The following is a 17,424-nucleotide window of genomic DNA, read 5'->3' on the forward strand; positions in this document are numbered from 1 at the left end:
AGGTGTTACTTAAAAAAAAAGTTTGTCTGCCAAGCTGTTAATAGCAACCAACCCCCCTCCACCATCTCCCCCACCCCCCCAGCACGCGCACACACTCACACACATCCCCTTGTCCTTGCGAACATCCTTGGGTACAAAGGACATGCTGCAGTTTGAGTGACCTACTGAGCAAAGTGTGGCTCTCTGCTCAGTACAACTTGGTGGTAGAGCAGAAGCGATTCAAACAGATGTTAAAATTATTCCTATGGATTCAAGAGTGCTCCTGTGGGATCCAGAAGAATAATGTTGAGCAATTATTGCTCTGGGCTTGAAATCCCATCTCGTTACCAGCTGGGTCAGTCTCTGGGCTCCCCGATATTGTGCTGACATGGAGCAGAGCAGTGCAGCGTCTCTTTGATACCCCAGAATGGCAATGAGGCCCTCAAAATGAATGGTGTTTTCCATTGGTAGGTTCAGGTAGCTTGCTTGCAGGTCTGGATTTAACCACTCAGCAGGTGGCATTTTTTCTCTTTCCTGACAAAATAGCTATACTGTTACCTCTAATTGTGAAATTCTATGATCAGCCAATCTACTTCATATTATGAGATTGTATGACAATAGCATTAGTGTGTTAGGCTTTTTATCTGTGTTTGACTCCAGCCCAGGTTGGGTTGAAAGATTCTCATGGCCTGGCTGCAACATACTCAGTTCCAATTGAATATATGGTCATCTTGCAAAATTGCATCTGATTTGCTGATATATATGTACACTTTCTATGAGAAAAGCCACATGATTGTTAGTGAACCAGAAATGGAAAATGCAATGCTGGTTCAGTAAGTCCTTCTGAGGTGCAATTATTTGGACCAGTGTACTGAAATCTTTCTTCTGCAATTAACTGGGCTACAGCTGACTCAAGAGTACTTGATTCTTGGGCTAGCAGGGCGAATTTAACCCTGCACCTGCCTCGCAGAAATTTGGCAGGCAGCTAATTAAAACACCTTGCCAACTTACCCAACTGAATTTGCTGCCATCCCCATGTGACAAATTTAATTTCTTTTAAGCAGAAGAGAATGCCACCCTCTGAAAATCAGCGAGGTCCTTCTTTAAATATGCAGATGAAATCATTGGGTTCTGAATATAATTTAAGCCCGAGATTTGTGTGAGGAAGCTGTTGTGGTCTCCCCACTGTTAGAACCATACCTACCACAACTGTATTTTAATTTGAAACTTAGAAGGACATTGCATTATTTGGACACTTGGGGGCTGACCTAGATTTTTTTTTAAAAGGCCAAAAGTTAATCTTGGACTGGAGCAAGCATGCCTTTTCCAAGATATCACATGATGTCAGCTAAATGACCAGCATGGCAATTGAGGAGAGCCATTCGCCTATTTGAGTTGCAATCACTTTAATTGATGGGGGAAAATAACTCTGTTAAAGGCAAAGGCCTGGTGATTTGCTGAGCTTGTTATTTTGAACACAGTTGGGAATGAACTGAAAAGGGGGAAAAGCTGACCAGCTTACGTGCTCCTTGTCTTGCTGGAAATACAATATGATTATCAGTATTCAGCTCGGAATCCTCATCTCAGGGGATCTTGCCTGTATTTGGAAACCCAGGGACTGAACCACGAAAGATTGATCCAGCTCTACTTTTCCTCCATGCTTAAGCTCCATTGGTGAGAACCTCCAGATATCTACTGGGACTAGTGTCCCGTCCTCACATGAGGGAGCACCAAATTGACAGCACCAAAACCCTGCGAACTTTATCCTTTTCATAAAGTTTCCCTCTAAACCACCCATCTCTGCAGAGACTCAATTTTTGTGTGTGTGTGTGCATGCGTGCGGATAAATAGTTACACTTCCACATTATAAATTGTGTTAACCAGTTCTTCCAACATGTTTTTTTAAAAAAGTTTTGATTTATAATAAATCAATAATTCTGAGTTTATTGACAGAAGCCTGGTTAAAGTCGCTTTTATATTCTGGGACTAATAGTAACCAAGGTAAATAATTGGCCATTTTGGTGAGTGAATTAAATATATATGCTAATGGTACAACCTATTGAGTAGTGGGGCTAGATAAACTGCGCACTCCTCCATCCTGGTGGTAACATCTCCAAACCAACTTTGTGGTATGAGAGCCAAACAAATGTGTTAATTTATATATAATTTTTATTTCTTTATGGGATGGGAGATTCAGGCAATTCAAAACACCACAAAGAAATCTTGACCCTCCCCTGCTTGGGGCTTTGATGATCTTAGGATTTTTGACCCCCCTCATACCCACACACATTCACACACACACACACATACCCCCCAACCAACCAACCACCCCCCAAGAACTTAGCTGAATGTTGAAGATTGTTCAGTCTGTTTTCCCACTGGTGGTCTCTGAACTTCCAGTGGTCAGCTCAAACTTGCCATATGTTCGAGTTGGAGACACATGAGGCCTCTATGCAGATGAGGCCTGGGAATTAAAGTAGCTAGACAATGCGGCAAGCTGTGCAGTTTGCCCTCTCACCTCGGACCCCACTTCCTCAGCTCCCACTATGAATTAAAATAGACCCTTGGGTGCCTGAAATGATAATTTAAAATAATCCTATAGTGCGGTTTATTTGTTGAAACTAAGTATTTTCTAGTCATAGGTACAGATTGACATTTTTTCTTTAAATTTTTATTTGGTATTAACTGCATGGAACCTCTGCTGACTGAGGAAGGTTAACCAGCTCTACCCAGTCACTCTTTAAAATCTCAATAATTGGAATTATTCCCAGGCATTCTTCCATTTTGAGATTCTGATCATTTCAGTTTGCAAACAGGTTTTACTGCTGTTTGAACTTCTGGACGCTGTTTGCTAATTGCCTCTGGGTATCAGTTAATCACCGTACAAGCACAAATATTTATCCTTTTGTCACTTTGGATGCACACTATATTTTGGGAGATGAATAAGTATGGCTTTGAAATCTCCACAGCTGTTTTATGCTTGGAGTATATATACTGAAGAAAATAATTCTGGTTCTATATTCTAAATCTTGTTGCAGTCTTGGGAGAATGGATGCTTACTTATTCTTAAACATTAGCTGAAATATTGTAGAAGAACAGATTAGTTAAACTATTACATCTGTTGTGGCATATTAAGCGAAGAATAAACAAAATCGTACCACCTCATGCATATGGTCAGTCTTGCATATGCAATATTTTATGAATTTCTTGATGTTCCATTACATGTGTAATAGAGACTGCTTTTTTTTCGTTTTTCCAACAGGATCCTTCTTGATGGTTGATTCATCTCAGCATAGGTCAGGAGACAAAGCACGGCTCTTGCTTCCACTAATGAAAGAAAACGACACTCACTGCATAGATTTCAGTTACTGGTTGTACAGTAAAGATTACTTGAACCCAGGAACACTGAACATTTTTGTCCGAGTGAACAAGGGAGCCTTTGTAAATCCAATTTGGAATGTGACGGGATCTCAGGGAGAAGAATGGCATCGGGCTGAGCTGGCAGTTAGCACCTTCTGGCCAAATGAATATCAGGTAATGATGGTCCCCATTACTGTATAGCCAAGAGCCTTGAGGTATTAACATTGGAAGGAAAAGTAGGCAACACATGTACCCCATGAGTAATGTTGAAGTAGCTAATGATGAAGCTGATAATATAGCAGTTTTTGTGGACTTGTTGCTCAGAATGTCCAACCGATGCAGAATACCAATCAAAAAAGCTAATACAATGTTTTATTGCCAAGACAATGGAAAACACATCAGAGGGCACTGATCAAACCGTGCAGCACATTTGTTAAATCGTTCCTTAAATACTGTGTCCAGTCTGGCCATGTAGACAGAAGGAAGACACACATGTTTTAGAATTTGCAGAGAGAGCAGTTGTGTTGCTGATCTCCAGTTTTGGAGGACTCCTTTATAAGGAAAAATTGGACATTGAGCTCTTCAGCCTGAATGGACAGATCTGAGTGGTGATTTTACAATCATATAAAAATAGTCAACTGTATGAAAAAGGTTAATCTGGAAAATTACATCAAATTAAGCAGAACAAGATACCAGAAGTTAAAACTATTGAGACACAAATTTAGTTAGTGCTTGTATCAGGGAGTCGTCTTCACATACAATGATTAGTACATGGAAGAATCTCCTGGCTAAAATAGTAGAAGTGAAAATCCTGAAATTGCATGATTGAATTGAATGTGACTTGAGGATTCCACTAATCACATCACATTACATGACTTTGTGCTAGGAGATGGAGATTTGTTATAGCTTGAATTTTGGGGTGACTGTTTTAATTTTAGAATGTAACAACATGCAATTCAAAACAAGGCCATAGGACCTCCATCGTAATAGATGGTACTAATGAATAATTATTCATTGAGACAATTCTGTCTTCAAATTGCAAAAAAAAATGTACATGTGAAGAATGAATACACTCAAGATCTACTGAGTTGTAGTAGATGGGCAAATTCAATCTTAATTTCTGGAATGTCTTCATGAAACTCGCAATGAATAGCTCATAAAATAACTGAAAATGAATGGTATACTCTGAGGCAAAGTTCAATTTTGTACTTTGGATAGTTGGGCAATATACACTTTAGGGCCTTGATTGGTAAATCCGATTCACCCACCTGATACCAATGAATTTCTCAAAGGTAGCTGTTGGCAACAGCTCGTCTCAACCACTAAATTTATGAATATTGAAACCACCTCTTGAGAAGAGGTATGCCCTGCAGCCAGTTTCAAAATGAAATTCTAAAAGGCAGAAGTAAAGTTGTGGTTAGGAAGGATTTTCTTTATCACAAATCATAAATGGAAAGGGATTTTCAGCAACTGCCAAGATGGTGCTCGAGGGTGATCATGCCTTATTTTAATCATGACTTATTTCTATCGATCTAGAGAATTAAAAGAATTCCCATCCCATGGTCGATGAGGAGACATATGCGCACAATATTAATTTTTCTTTTAAAGCTTTCTGTGTAATCAATCTGAGTGCACACATTAAACCCTTTAAACTGTCTTAAAAAATGACTTTTAGAAATCTGTGTTGCAATCAGAAGTCTACCAGTCCTCCATAGTCAGCTTCCAGAATGAAAATAAATTGTTTCCAGTTTTATGTCTGCAAGATGGTTGGATAAGTAATGAGTTCACTGAACATTAAGAGACTCTCTTGGGTGTCAGCAAGAAACCTGAAGAAAACAAAAAGTCAGTCTTGCTGAATCAGCAGTTCATTATTTGTAGATAAGACATCCAGCTACACCACTTCTCTTTCCCACAATTCACTATGACTGATTTGATTTCTTTACCTGGAGATAGGAAGGGCAAAGTAATGGAAGAAAACATTTAATTTATTTTCTGTGAGGACCTTTATTTACTTAAAAGGGCCTTTATTTGTGGAGTTATCCAAATCTCATGCATGGCTAAGATAAAGACATTGGCTGCTCCATTGGATCCTCCTAAGAAACTGAGAATGGTACACATGCTTCATTGGCAGCTATAATACAAATTAATTTGATAGTTGTATTCTGGCGTTATCATTGATATCTGCCAGATTGGTAGGTTTTACGTTCTCAACAATCCTCTTGTACTTTTAATAAACATTCCATGTTTGAAGACATCTTTTGAGTTCTGTCTACTTTCCCTTCAATGCTTTCCCCCCACCCCTTGATGCCAAGATTGCCAAGATAGCTACTGTAGTGATTTTTTCTAGTGCGGCGCATTGAAATTCCAGCTCATTGCTCATAGCATGTATTTTCAGTCTTTAGATTGCTGGTAAAGGATTCTAAATTAATAATCTACCTTGTCCATGGATCCATGATGGTGAAATTCATTGAGCAAGGAAAATGTAAATTACATTAAAGGAAAATGTAACATAACACATCTAATGGGAGCATGGTGAGATTGGGTCTGATGCCCACTATTCACTCTCTGAAGTCAATGCAACATAAAATCGGTTGGGGTATAAAACGTGCATCAGGCCTAAACCTGCTCTGTGCCTGCTGAGGATGTGATAGCTTAAAATACTGGCTTCACTTTTGTCATTTGTACTTGGAGGGCTTGAAATGTTTCTTTTTTTTTTTCTTCCTCCTTCTGTCCACGGTCTTGCTGCTACCATGCCCCCGTGCCCCCACCCACACCCCTCCCCCAACAACAACCTCAGCAATTCCCACCAATGTGGAATCAACTATAATCTTTGAGAAGATTAAAGAGTGGAGTAGACATTATGAAGGGAAGACTTAAAAATTCTGCTGCTGTTAGTTAAATATGACTTCCATTAATTCAATTCCATGGAGGTACAAATATAAGTACCTAGTTGTGCTGCTTAATCATTTTCTGAATGCTATCCCAGTGTTTAACTGGTGGGAGATGTGGCTCATCAAGGCCTGGAAGTCAGACAAATAACCTGACAGCATAGAGGCAGTGAAAAGGATTGAGAGAGGTGATGGAGAGGGAGATGTGTACAAGAAAGTAAAAGTACAAGAGGATTGTTGAGAACGTAAAACCTACCAATCTGGCAGATATCAATGATAAAGCCAGAATACAACTATCAAATTAATTTGTATTATAGCTGCCAATGAAGCATGTGCACCATTCTCAGTGTCTTAGGAGGATCCAATGGAGCAGCCAATGTCTTTATCTTAGCCATGCATGAGATTTGGATAACTCCACAAATAAAGGCGGAATATGACAGCATGTGTTAAGATAATGTTGCCAAGTTGCAAATATGTAGGTTGCAGAAGAGGAGGGGATGTGCAAGGATAGATTTTTGGGGAAGAGCAGAGGTAATGGTGTGGGCATGAGAAGAGAAGCCACTGTTGGAAAGGTAAGAGTGGAACCAAGCAGGGTAGTCTTACTGAGCTGGACAGTGGAGGAGGGGTGTTGAAGGAGGATGGTCAATTATCAAAGAATGGACGGAGGAGACCATAATAATGCAACACAATCACAGTGATAGAGGATGTAATTTATGACTGATTAGAGCAAATCAAAAAATATGTTTCTAATTTGGAAATATTGAATAATTTGGTCAGCTTTTTTGGTTTTAAATGATTGGATAGCAGGATTTGTGCTGCCCAGCCAGATGATCAGATGTTCACAGTATAAAAACTGATTCTGTTTCTGGAAGATCAGTGATGAGTGTACTGCAGATAATTGTACGATTCTATATTCAGAGCTAAGATGTGATTTTGGTCTAATTGCTAGTTTCAGCTGAAGGCAGACTTTCGACTAAAATGTTGTACAGAACAGGGTTCTCCACTTATTACCTTGTGAGCTGTTGATTGAAACATTCATGCTTAATTTACATGCAGCATTGGGGAAAAAGAAACAATGGTTTATATTAATTGGAGGTTTGTGTTGCCTTAAGGTAAATTGGAGGAGGTGGGTGGGTAGGGGAGGAATAATTGTGTTCTTTGTGGTAAATTTAACATCACAAAATGATTATACTTTTAGTTGGTGGTAGCAGCGGGAAGTATTCAATATTAGTGCAATTTTATGCTAGAAATTCAATGTTTAATTTTATATCAAATATGATGAATGATCTTATGGTTTTGTTGGTGCTGTAAATGGATTGTTACATGTCTAATTTATTATGTAATCTAATGTAACAGCTCCTTGAACAACGCTTAGAAATTCCACTCTGACCCTTTTGGGGAGGGGCAAAATCACTGGGTTATAAGTACTGATATAGTCAGAAACCATTTGCTTCCCTCAGCTTAAACTGAAACAAACTTGCGTTTTATGGAGCAAGCATGAGGCAAGGTTAACTAAAACATTGTAAAGGTTGTGCACCCACCTACTGAGCAAAAGTACAGCCATCAGAATCGAACTGTGGAGCAGAAACAAACCCATCACAATTAGACTGTAGCCACCCATCCTACTGAACTGAAATTCTGACCCCATGAGATATCAGTACACAAACTTTCCTTCTCTGTAAAGTAGTACCAACAACTCTCCACTGAACGGAAAGACCACCAGCAGCCCCTCAACAGAAATATATTTAATACACATGCACACACTCTTCACCTTTCCACATTCACTATTGCCTCCTTTCCTCCACTCCCTGATATTTTCTGATCCCCACTGCCCTTCCAGATTGCTGCTGTCTACATTTTTACCCGTTCTGTGACTTGGTCCCACCACACTTATCCTTATGCTAAGAAGAAAGGACCCAGGTTTCGTCATTGTCCCCTAATCCCCTTCCTCTTGCCCCCTCTCCCTGTCTACCTCCCCATTCCCATTTCTCCTTCCTCCTCCTCTTCCTCCTCCCTTCTCCCCCACTTGGGCCCAGTTGTTCCACTATCTTACGGCCTGCTTGTCCTAAATTCTGGATCTTGATTTGCTTTTCTTACAGTGGGAGATTGGATACATCATTAGTCAAACTCTTGCATCTCCTGTACATTCCCTGTTTGTCATAGTTTCTGTGCCACAAATTTGGTATCGAAGAGCTACATTTAGATATTTTGAATTAGTTAATAGGCTTATATAACTTTCTGTATCAGTCGTCTTAAAGCCCTCCAAACAGTGGATGGCACTGCTGCACCTCCAAATTCTGTTTTGAGGCTCTGTCCATAATGATTTGTATCGGTACAGATTGAGTTCAGTTTTATTCCATTAAGCAGTTTTTGGAATAACTCCAAGATTTATTCCTGGGATACTGGCATACAGTCCACTTTTCAAGCTCCCTGTTTACTTCATGCTTCTAGCCAGGTCCATTATCAGTACCCTGCCAGTTGTCTTGCTTCTCCATTGCTCTCACTTTCTTATTCTAGCTTCTGGTATCCACTTCAGTGCCTTTTCTATCTTGATTACCTCACTATAAAAGCCTTCACTTTCCATACCTTGGCCTTGGTCTCCTCCTATGCACTTTTCTTCCTGGCCGACCTGTGGCTCTTCAGGCCTGATCTGTACTTCTCTCTCATTTCTGTTTATACAGTACTGAGCGATAAGTATTTTTTAAAATGTATTTGCCAATTTACCAGTTTAGTGCTAATAAAATGGCCTCTCTTGGGCCTTGTGTGGATTCAGATGGTCACAGGGATAGGCATTTAGAGGTGACTTCACAACAATGGTGTGGAATCAAATACTGCCACTCCTGGGGTGATGGGATATCAGGGAGTCCAGTCTCTGGTATGGTAAGGAACTATTCTTCGGAGGATGTGTGTAGTATAAGGGTCTGGCACATACAGGGTTAATGTGGGGCTGAGTACAGTCCCGCCCACACAGTGATGTAAGAAGGTGGGGTCTGTGTGGTGTTGAGCAGAGACTGGTTAAGACCTAAGCATGAGTCAGCTCCTAGCCTATATCCTTCACTGTACATGCGTAATTGTTTCTTGTTAATAAAGACTTACAGTTGCCTAATGAAGACTACAAAGACTTCTTTCAGACACATTCTACATCCCACACCCTCCCAACATGGTGGCAGCCAGGGGATCAAAAACCCTCAATGTTGAAACAAACTGAAATGCTGGAAGACTAAGAAAAACTTCAAAAGGGATCCTGACCTGAAAGAAACTCTCAAAGAAAGTTGAGGGTGCAAAGAAACAGTCACCAGGAAACACTCTAGAGAAACGGCCTGGAAGTTGAAGGCTGAGATTTTTACTGCAGGAGAAGACTCCATTGAACGTCCCTTGAAAGTCCAGCTTCAGAGCACAGGTGCCACAGAGCCTGCAAAGGTGAACTAAATCTTTTAAAGTTCCAGGCTGCAGGTGGTCTTGAGGACCCTTTCCCTAATTCAGTGTCAGAGGCACAATTGAAGGAAAGCCCATTGCTAAAACCCAACTCCCCAGTGTAAGTCCCAACAAATAGCCTCCAAATTCATAATGCACAACTATCCAGCTCAGAAAATGGCAAGCGTAACTTTAAATTTGAATGCCTCATTACTTGATATAGCAAACCACGGAACAAAAGAAGTCGGCACACAGCTGATCCAGGCAGCCATTATATAAGTCTTCAAGAAGTGCGCCATTGCCATTTTGTGGACCTGGCCAAAACCGACAAGTGTTTGAAATCCCTTCGTCTTGGAGTCAATGGTGATGCCATCTTGATATACAAGAAAATCTCTAGAGAAAGTTCAAAAAACTAAAGCCAGAGCAAAGAAAAAAACTGCCCTCCAGAATAATTCTCTGATTTAAAAAAAAACCCTGGATGGCCCAAACTTGTTGCTTTGAAGCTTGCGTGAGTTAAAAATTTGGGGAAAAAAAGCTTACTGCATAGCCTTTCATAAAAGGGCAATGACATTTACAACTGTAGCTATATAAAAATATTAAATGACCATGGATCAAAAATCCGACCAACCAGATCAGTTTGGACTAATGCAAGCGCCAAACCCAACGGGAAATTTGGCGTTCTTGAGAAGCAACTTTTCACATTACTGGAGTACATCAGGCCTCAGTTAAAAAAAAATCAGAGGAAGCCCAGATTACTGCCTTTGTATATTGATTTGGTGATCTTGCAAATCATGTTACCCTAATGCAAGGCATTTATGAATCCTCAACCAGCCTCGAGGACCTATTGACAGCCTCTGATGTAAATTTTAATCTTCAAATTGAGGAGAGTGCAGAGCTTAAAAACTAGGTGCAGAAAACCCTCAGCAAAGCGACAAAAAAGTAAAAGACAGTACCTGAACAAACAGTATGAGGGAGCCAGAGAGGCGAGGAACTTTGCAGAAGTCCCAAAGGAATACACATTTGAAGATCCCAACCTGTTTCCAGAACTGTACCGGCAGCTGCTGGTGAATGACAAGGAAACATCCCTGCGGCTGGCACAGCAAGAAAAAGCAGAGAATGTTAGTGCCAAAGCTGAACTGGAAGATTTGAAGCACAAGATTCAAGTTGACTATATACCTTTGAAAATGCATGCTAAACTAAAGCCTTCAAAGAATCAAACTGTTCCAGATCTGAACAAGCAAATTTCAGAGACGTCACAATGGTACCAGGAGGACATAGCGACATTCAAGGTTGGCAAATCAAAGTGGGAATTGGGAAAACTCAAGCAGCCAGACACAACAGCAGGCAGAAAAGGTACCCAAAAGAAGATACAGCCTTGAAAGACTCTTTAAAGAACCAATATGTACCCCTGGAAAAACACGAGGAGTTAAAGACGTTAAATGCTACTTCAGAGAAAGATGCTTTGGAACTATCAGTGGTCACAAAACAATACACTGAAATGCAGAGTGAGAAGGCAAGAGCTGAACAGGAAAATAAACAGTTGAAAGAACAGCTAATTGCCCTTTGAGATCAGATTAAAAACAGTACATTACCCTTCAGCAACAAGAAAGAATAAAGACTACCTTGAGCAGCAGAGTGGCAGAACAGCAGAACAAACTCTGAGACTCTGGTAAATTACAAGAAAACACAGGACTAAGTAATTGAGCTAAAAAAAACAAGGAAAACCCGTTGAAGGACCACTGCGTGTTTCAAGGATCGCTCGGGTCACAGTTTGTTTCCCTGGAACATTACAAAGTGAATCAAAATTAATGCTGCCCTGAAAGAACTGTTTAATCAGTTTACAGAGGAGACTTTAGAGTGTTCAATATTCTGGGATGAAGCCGAGCGGTCCAAGGAAGAGACTGCAGCTTTGAAGGAAACTGTTGCACGTTTGGAAGAAACCTTGAAATAGCATTACATTTCCAAAGGGAGGTACAAAGAGATGAAAATCAAGAACATAGAATGGTGAGTGAAGGTAGAAATTCTCACTGAAGAATGTGAGGTCTTTCAAAACTAATTGACAGAAGTGCAATTACAGAGCGTGAGCTTGAAGGATAGCACCGAGGAATTACTCTGCCAAGAGAAAACAGTTCAGTGTAGGGAATCAACTTTCGCATATAAATGACGAGTTTAAGGAAAAACGAGACCTGATGGTGGAGTGTCACTCAAAGGAAGTAGAACACTTGAAAGAAGACTTGAAACGCTTAAATGATGATTCGACAAAGATGGATCTTCACGTTTTAATTGATGAACTTCAAGCATCAGTTGTCTCTAGTAAACATTGCAAGAAATGCCTTGGACAGTGGAATAAATTGCTGAAGAATCAAAACAGTTGCCACAATGCAGAATTAATGACCAATACCGATGAACTTGTTGAACTCCAATCCAACATGAACAACATGATGGACGAGGTGCGTCATATGGAAGGGAAAATCCAACTTTAAAAGCAGGTAAGGAGAATTCTAAGAAACACATTGAAGATCTAACTGAAAGAGTCTAAACAGCAGTCAGTGACTAGGCAAGAAACATTCTGAACGGAACTGAATGCCCAGGTGAAATTGTCAAACTTTTGAGTTCCGCAGATAACTGAGACAAAGACCACACTCCTATCCAGAGTAGCTGAATGCGGACACTTGTAAGCTTGAAAAACACCTGGAAAAGAAGAAGGTAATCAAAAATTTGGCTAAAATTGTGAAATAGATGCAAATAAACGTTCCATTGTTGAAACGTCAACGTCCACATAAGTTGAGACAGCCTACATGATGAAAGAAGAGGAGAAAGAAGCACCAAGTAGACACATACAAGTTTGTCCACCTTGGAAGAACGAATTAGAGCAGCAGCAACCACAGATCAATGCAACAGCAGAACTGACCAAATGCGGCTTAACACGAAGGAATGGAAGAAAAGAATGAAAGCATACCCAAATGTCAGTCCAACCTCCAAGCCAACAGGAAGAACCAGAGCTAACAGAGCCTCCCACTCCTCTGTCAGAGTGGCAAACAAGATATGGAAGAGTTATAAGGCCTCCAGACCTTTTTTTCTATTCATTCATGGGATTTGGGCTTTGCTGGCTAGGCCAGCATTTATTGCTCTTGAGAAGGTAGTCATGAGCTGCTGCCTTGAACTGCTGCAGTCCCCAAAGGCAGACTGAACCTGTAAATTCAAGGACTTGAAGGGGGGATATGGGTTAGTGAGAATGTTGGAATAGTGCTAATACAGTAATAGCAATAATGTGGTCACAGCAATAGCATGAGACTGATAATGTAAGACATGAAGTAAAGTAGTTTAATCCATACATATAGGATAAAGACTTGGGGGAGGTATAGTATTAAGGGTCTGGCACATGGTTAATGTGGGACTGAGTACAGTACCACTCTCAGGGGTCAGTGTGGTGTTGAGCAGAGACTGGCCAAGACCTAATCATAGAGATATCTCCTACCCAGCACCCTTTACTGTACATGTGTAAATAGTTCTTTTTAATTAAGACTTCCAGTTAACCTAATGAAGATGGTGAAGACTTCTTTAGAAGACATTGTTTTTAGAAGACTAGCAGCCTCCCAAAAGTATACACAGGAACTTTCCCAATTTCCTGATTACCCAATCAAGCTTAGTGAAAACATGTTTTAGAGGCTCACATGTGAGTAAGTGTAGTTAACCATAAAGGGCACCCAACCTTTGTAAATATCATTGATTTACCTCAAACTGATTATGTAGCAAGTGCCACACGATCAAACTTCCAGGAATATTTCAACTGGAGTTGATGATCCTAATAAACCTAACCTGGGGGAAAAAGTAGCCCTAGTGTCCCAATTGAAGTTGGCCAACTCAATAAATTGCCACTGAAACCTGGAACATTGTATGGCTCAACTTCTCATCAGTTAAATTCATTGAGTGGTCCAGAGCTTATCGTGAAGTTTGTTCTAAATTAAGTACTTTTGCTTACGAATAGCCTTTGATTTCACCTTGGCAAGATAAATCAACATGTATGCATTTGTTTTAGCAAGTGGGAGCAGAAGTCCTATCTATTTGCACACTCGTACCTCATTCCCAAAACTCAAGTTATGAGACAGATGACAGAGCCCCAAATGCTGTGTTGGCTAAGCTCAGGTTACTTAACCCAAACCTTAGACTTTGGAGTGTAAAGCTAACAGGTCAGTCAGTCATTGCCTTCAATTACTAAGCTATATGGGACGATCTGCAGTGTCTGATCTTTACAGTAATGTTAACCAGCAGTGGCTGTAACTAAACGTTGTTCATGCAGCCTATTGGCATACAAACACCAAAAGTATCAGGATAGTAAGAAAGAAAGTGGATTCAGAAAAAAAAACCTACAATAAATAACCACTTAAATAGCCAGACTGCAGATAACATTTCAATATAGAGCCAAATACAAACTTGTAAGGCTGCTAGCACCAGAAATATTGTTCTGATCAGAAACAACTCAAGTGATAACTTTGTGAAGGACTTTTCCACTAAGCCAGTGTTTTACATGCTGGTGATAGAAACGTAGTTTACTGGACCAGCACATTACCCTATATTTTTTTACAGCTTTAAAAAAAACGACAAGTTATTAATTTCAATTTAATGTTTAAAATGGTAGATCCTGTGGTTTACAAAAGCAGCTCACAATGTAATCAGTTGACAATGCAGCAAACTTAATTTCTCCAGTGCTATTTCTGTGACAGCAGCATTACATAACCCTTTCCCCATTACTGGTTTGAGGTAGAAGTGAATTACAGCAACCCCTCACTGCTGCCACCTCCCCCCCCCCAATCAATATTTGCCAATAGTACAGGAAATATAATATAGCTAATATTCTATTGATAAATTAAAAGAAAGCTACTAGAACAGCACTGAGATTTGATGAGTGCCAACTGTGGCAGATTGTCTTTGACAGGTCCTGCTGATGAAAGAAACAGAAGTGCTGTAAAAGTGGTTTCCAACAGCTGCCAAATTAAGTTATAAATATGGTCTAGAAAGAAATGTAGATCCAGAAACATGCTTTAGTTTTTTGAAAGCCTGAAGTTGAGATATAAAGTTGAAGTGGGAGTGTATTCAGTTTTGTACATTTTGCTCAATGGGGGCTGCCCAGCAATATTCCTTTACCTCAAATGTGGGTACTTCATTGCAAATATGGTGCTCCTTGCTATAAAACCTTGCATTCTGTTACCCAGGTGCAGACTCAGTTCATGGTCTAATCTGCCAGGTGCAGTTGAGGAAAATTTATTTGATCGCGTATTGTACAATAATGTGTGTTTAATTTTGTGGAATGCAATGGTACGCATAATTTTGAATGGATATAGAAAATAAAAGGAAAATCACAGTTCCTGCCCACAAGAATATGAAGAAAGGCAGGTCATTTATATTCTTGATACTTAAGAGGTGAAGAGGTGAACAACAGATGAAAAAACCATAAGTATAGACATACTAACTACTATTGCTCATGCTAGTTAACTTTAGAACTTCACTGTATTTTAAAGCTGGGGGGAGGTAAAAGGGCCTGGCCACTTCAGCCTGTGCAAAATCAACAAAAGGAGAAAATGAGTCAAACAGCTTCAAAATGGGAGGAAATACAGTGGAATATGAATTGATGAAACTAACTAGCAAAAGTGTAGATTCAGTGCTCAATCTGTCTAAACAGTGCAGAGTATTAATCAACAAATCCAACAATGTTGAGCTACATAGTCAAAGTAATAGGACTCAAATCAAAGGAAATTATTAAATTGTGTAGTATTTGAATTAGACATCAACTGTATAGTGTATCCAGTTTCAATTGCTGAGGAAAGACATTCAAATGTTGCTCATACAACAGCGAAGAGTTACCAGGGAAACTTGAGCTTTTCAACCTAGGAGGCTGGTGAATGAAAGGTGATCATATGTAGGTGTATTAGATAGATAAATAAAGGAATAGAAAGGCAAAACCAAATGTTCTCTTCAAATTAAATTATGAGAGGACAGAAAGACAAAGATTCCAAAGAGTGAATGGTAAATTTAAGATTGATTTCATATATAGTGATCAATGCTTGGAAAGAGCTTCCAGTTAGAGTAATAGAAACAAAATCTCTGGACTAGTTTAAGAAATAAAAACAAAAACAGAATTACCTGGAAAAACCCAGCAGGTCTGGCAGCATCGGCGGAGAAGAAAAAAGTTGACGTTTCGCGTCCTTGTGACCCTTCAACAGAACTGAGTAAAATTAGGAGAGGGGTGAAATATAAGCTGGTTTAGGGTGGGGGGAGAGAAGTGGGGTGGGAGATGGTTGTAGGGACAAGCAAGCAGTGATAGAAGCAGATAATCAAAAGATGTCACAGACAAAAGAACAAAGAGGTGTTGAAGGTGGTGATATTATCTAAGAGAATGTGCTAATTAAGAATGGATGGCAGGACACACAAGGTACAGCTCTAGTGGGGGTGGGGTGAAATAAGACTAACAGGACATAAAAGGTATAGATTTAAAAATAATGGAAATAGGTGGGAAAAGAAAAATCTATATAAATTATTGGAAAAAACAAAAGGGAGGGGGAAGAAACGGAAAGGGGGTGGGGATGGAGGAGGGAGTTCAAGATCTAAAGTTGTTTAATTCAATATTCAGTCAGCCTTCCAGACTGAATATTGAATTCAACAACTTTAGATCTTGAACTCCCTCCTCCATCCCCACCCCCTTTCTGATTTTTCCCCCTCCTTTTTGTTTTTTCCAATAATTTATATAGATTTTTCTTTTCCCACCTATTCCCATTATTTTTAAATCTATACTTTTTATGCCCTGTTAGTCTTATTTCACCCCACCCCCACTAGAGCTGTACCTTGTGTGTCCTGCCATCCATTCTTAATTAGCGCACTCTCTTAGATAATATCACCACCTTCAACACCTCTTTGTTCTTTTGCATGTGACATCTTTTGATTATCTGCTCCTATCATTGCTTGCTTGTCCCTACAACCATTCCCCACCCCACTTCTCTTCCCCCACCCCCCCCCACCTTAAACCAGCTTATATTTCACCCCTCTCCTAATTTTACTCAGTTCTGTTGAAGGGTCATGAGGACGCGAAATGTCAACTTTTTTCTTCTCCGCTGATGCTGCCAGACCTGCTGGGTTTTTCCAGGTAATTCTGTTTTTGTTTTGGATTTCCAGCATCCGCAGTTTTTTGTTTTTATCTCTAGTTTAAGGAATAATTAGGTGCAGTAATGGGGAAAGAGAGAACTGTAGAATCCTTAATGAAGGAATGAATTAGTTATCAAAAATAATCTAAAGATTGTTTCTTTGGGATGAGCATGACCGTGTTTTCAAACCATGTTCTCCAAAATTGAATATTTGAAATTGTATGTTTTTGTTGGAGCATGTTAATTGTGTATTAATTGTGTTTAATTGTAGGCAGATTATGGGCATTAACTGGTGATTCACTTGTGCCCCTATAAATAGACAAAGCCTGAAACTATGGTTTTTTGGTTGTTCTGTAATTGTGTAAAAAAGCAATGGTTAGAAAAGTGTGTAAAGATTGGCTCAAGTTATATCCTTGACCAACTGGCTATCTGGCCAAGAATAGGGCATGTTAGAATTTCGGTAGTTTTTGAAGATGACACCAAGAAACTTGGGCAAGAACTGCACTGAATTATGATTGTAATTATAGTTTAGTTTAACTTAAAAGTAATTTCCTTCATGATGTTTGGTTGGTTTTCTTGGTACTTGCAGAAAATATTTCTCAAGTTGTTTAATTACTGCTGTAAAAGCATTCTGTTCTTTGATATAA

The 17,424-nt window shown here is 39.7% G+C and overlaps 1 protein-coding gene across 4 annotated transcripts in view; it reads left to right on the forward strand.

Annotated features, from left to right (window-relative positions):
* ptprk (protein tyrosine phosphatase receptor type K) overlaps window positions 1–17,424 on the forward strand; it is a 640,293-nt gene that overhangs the window by 161,211 nt on the left and 461,658 nt on the right. For all 4 annotated transcript variants that reach the window (XM_078542126.1, XM_078542128.1, XM_078542127.1 and 1 more), the window contains exon 3: window positions 3,242–3,513. In XM_078542126.1, the coding sequence (XP_078398252.1) occupies window positions 3,242–3,513 (272 nt within the window). The remainder of the gene's footprint in view (window positions 1–3,241; window positions 3,514–17,424) is intronic.

This window comes from Cetorhinus maximus, chromosome 5 (genome assembly GCF_964194155.1).
Source record: "Cetorhinus maximus chromosome 5, sCetMax3.hap1.1, whole genome shotgun sequence".
Classification (NCBI taxonomy): Eukaryota; Metazoa; Chordata; class Chondrichthyes; order Lamniformes; family Cetorhinidae; genus Cetorhinus; species Cetorhinus maximus.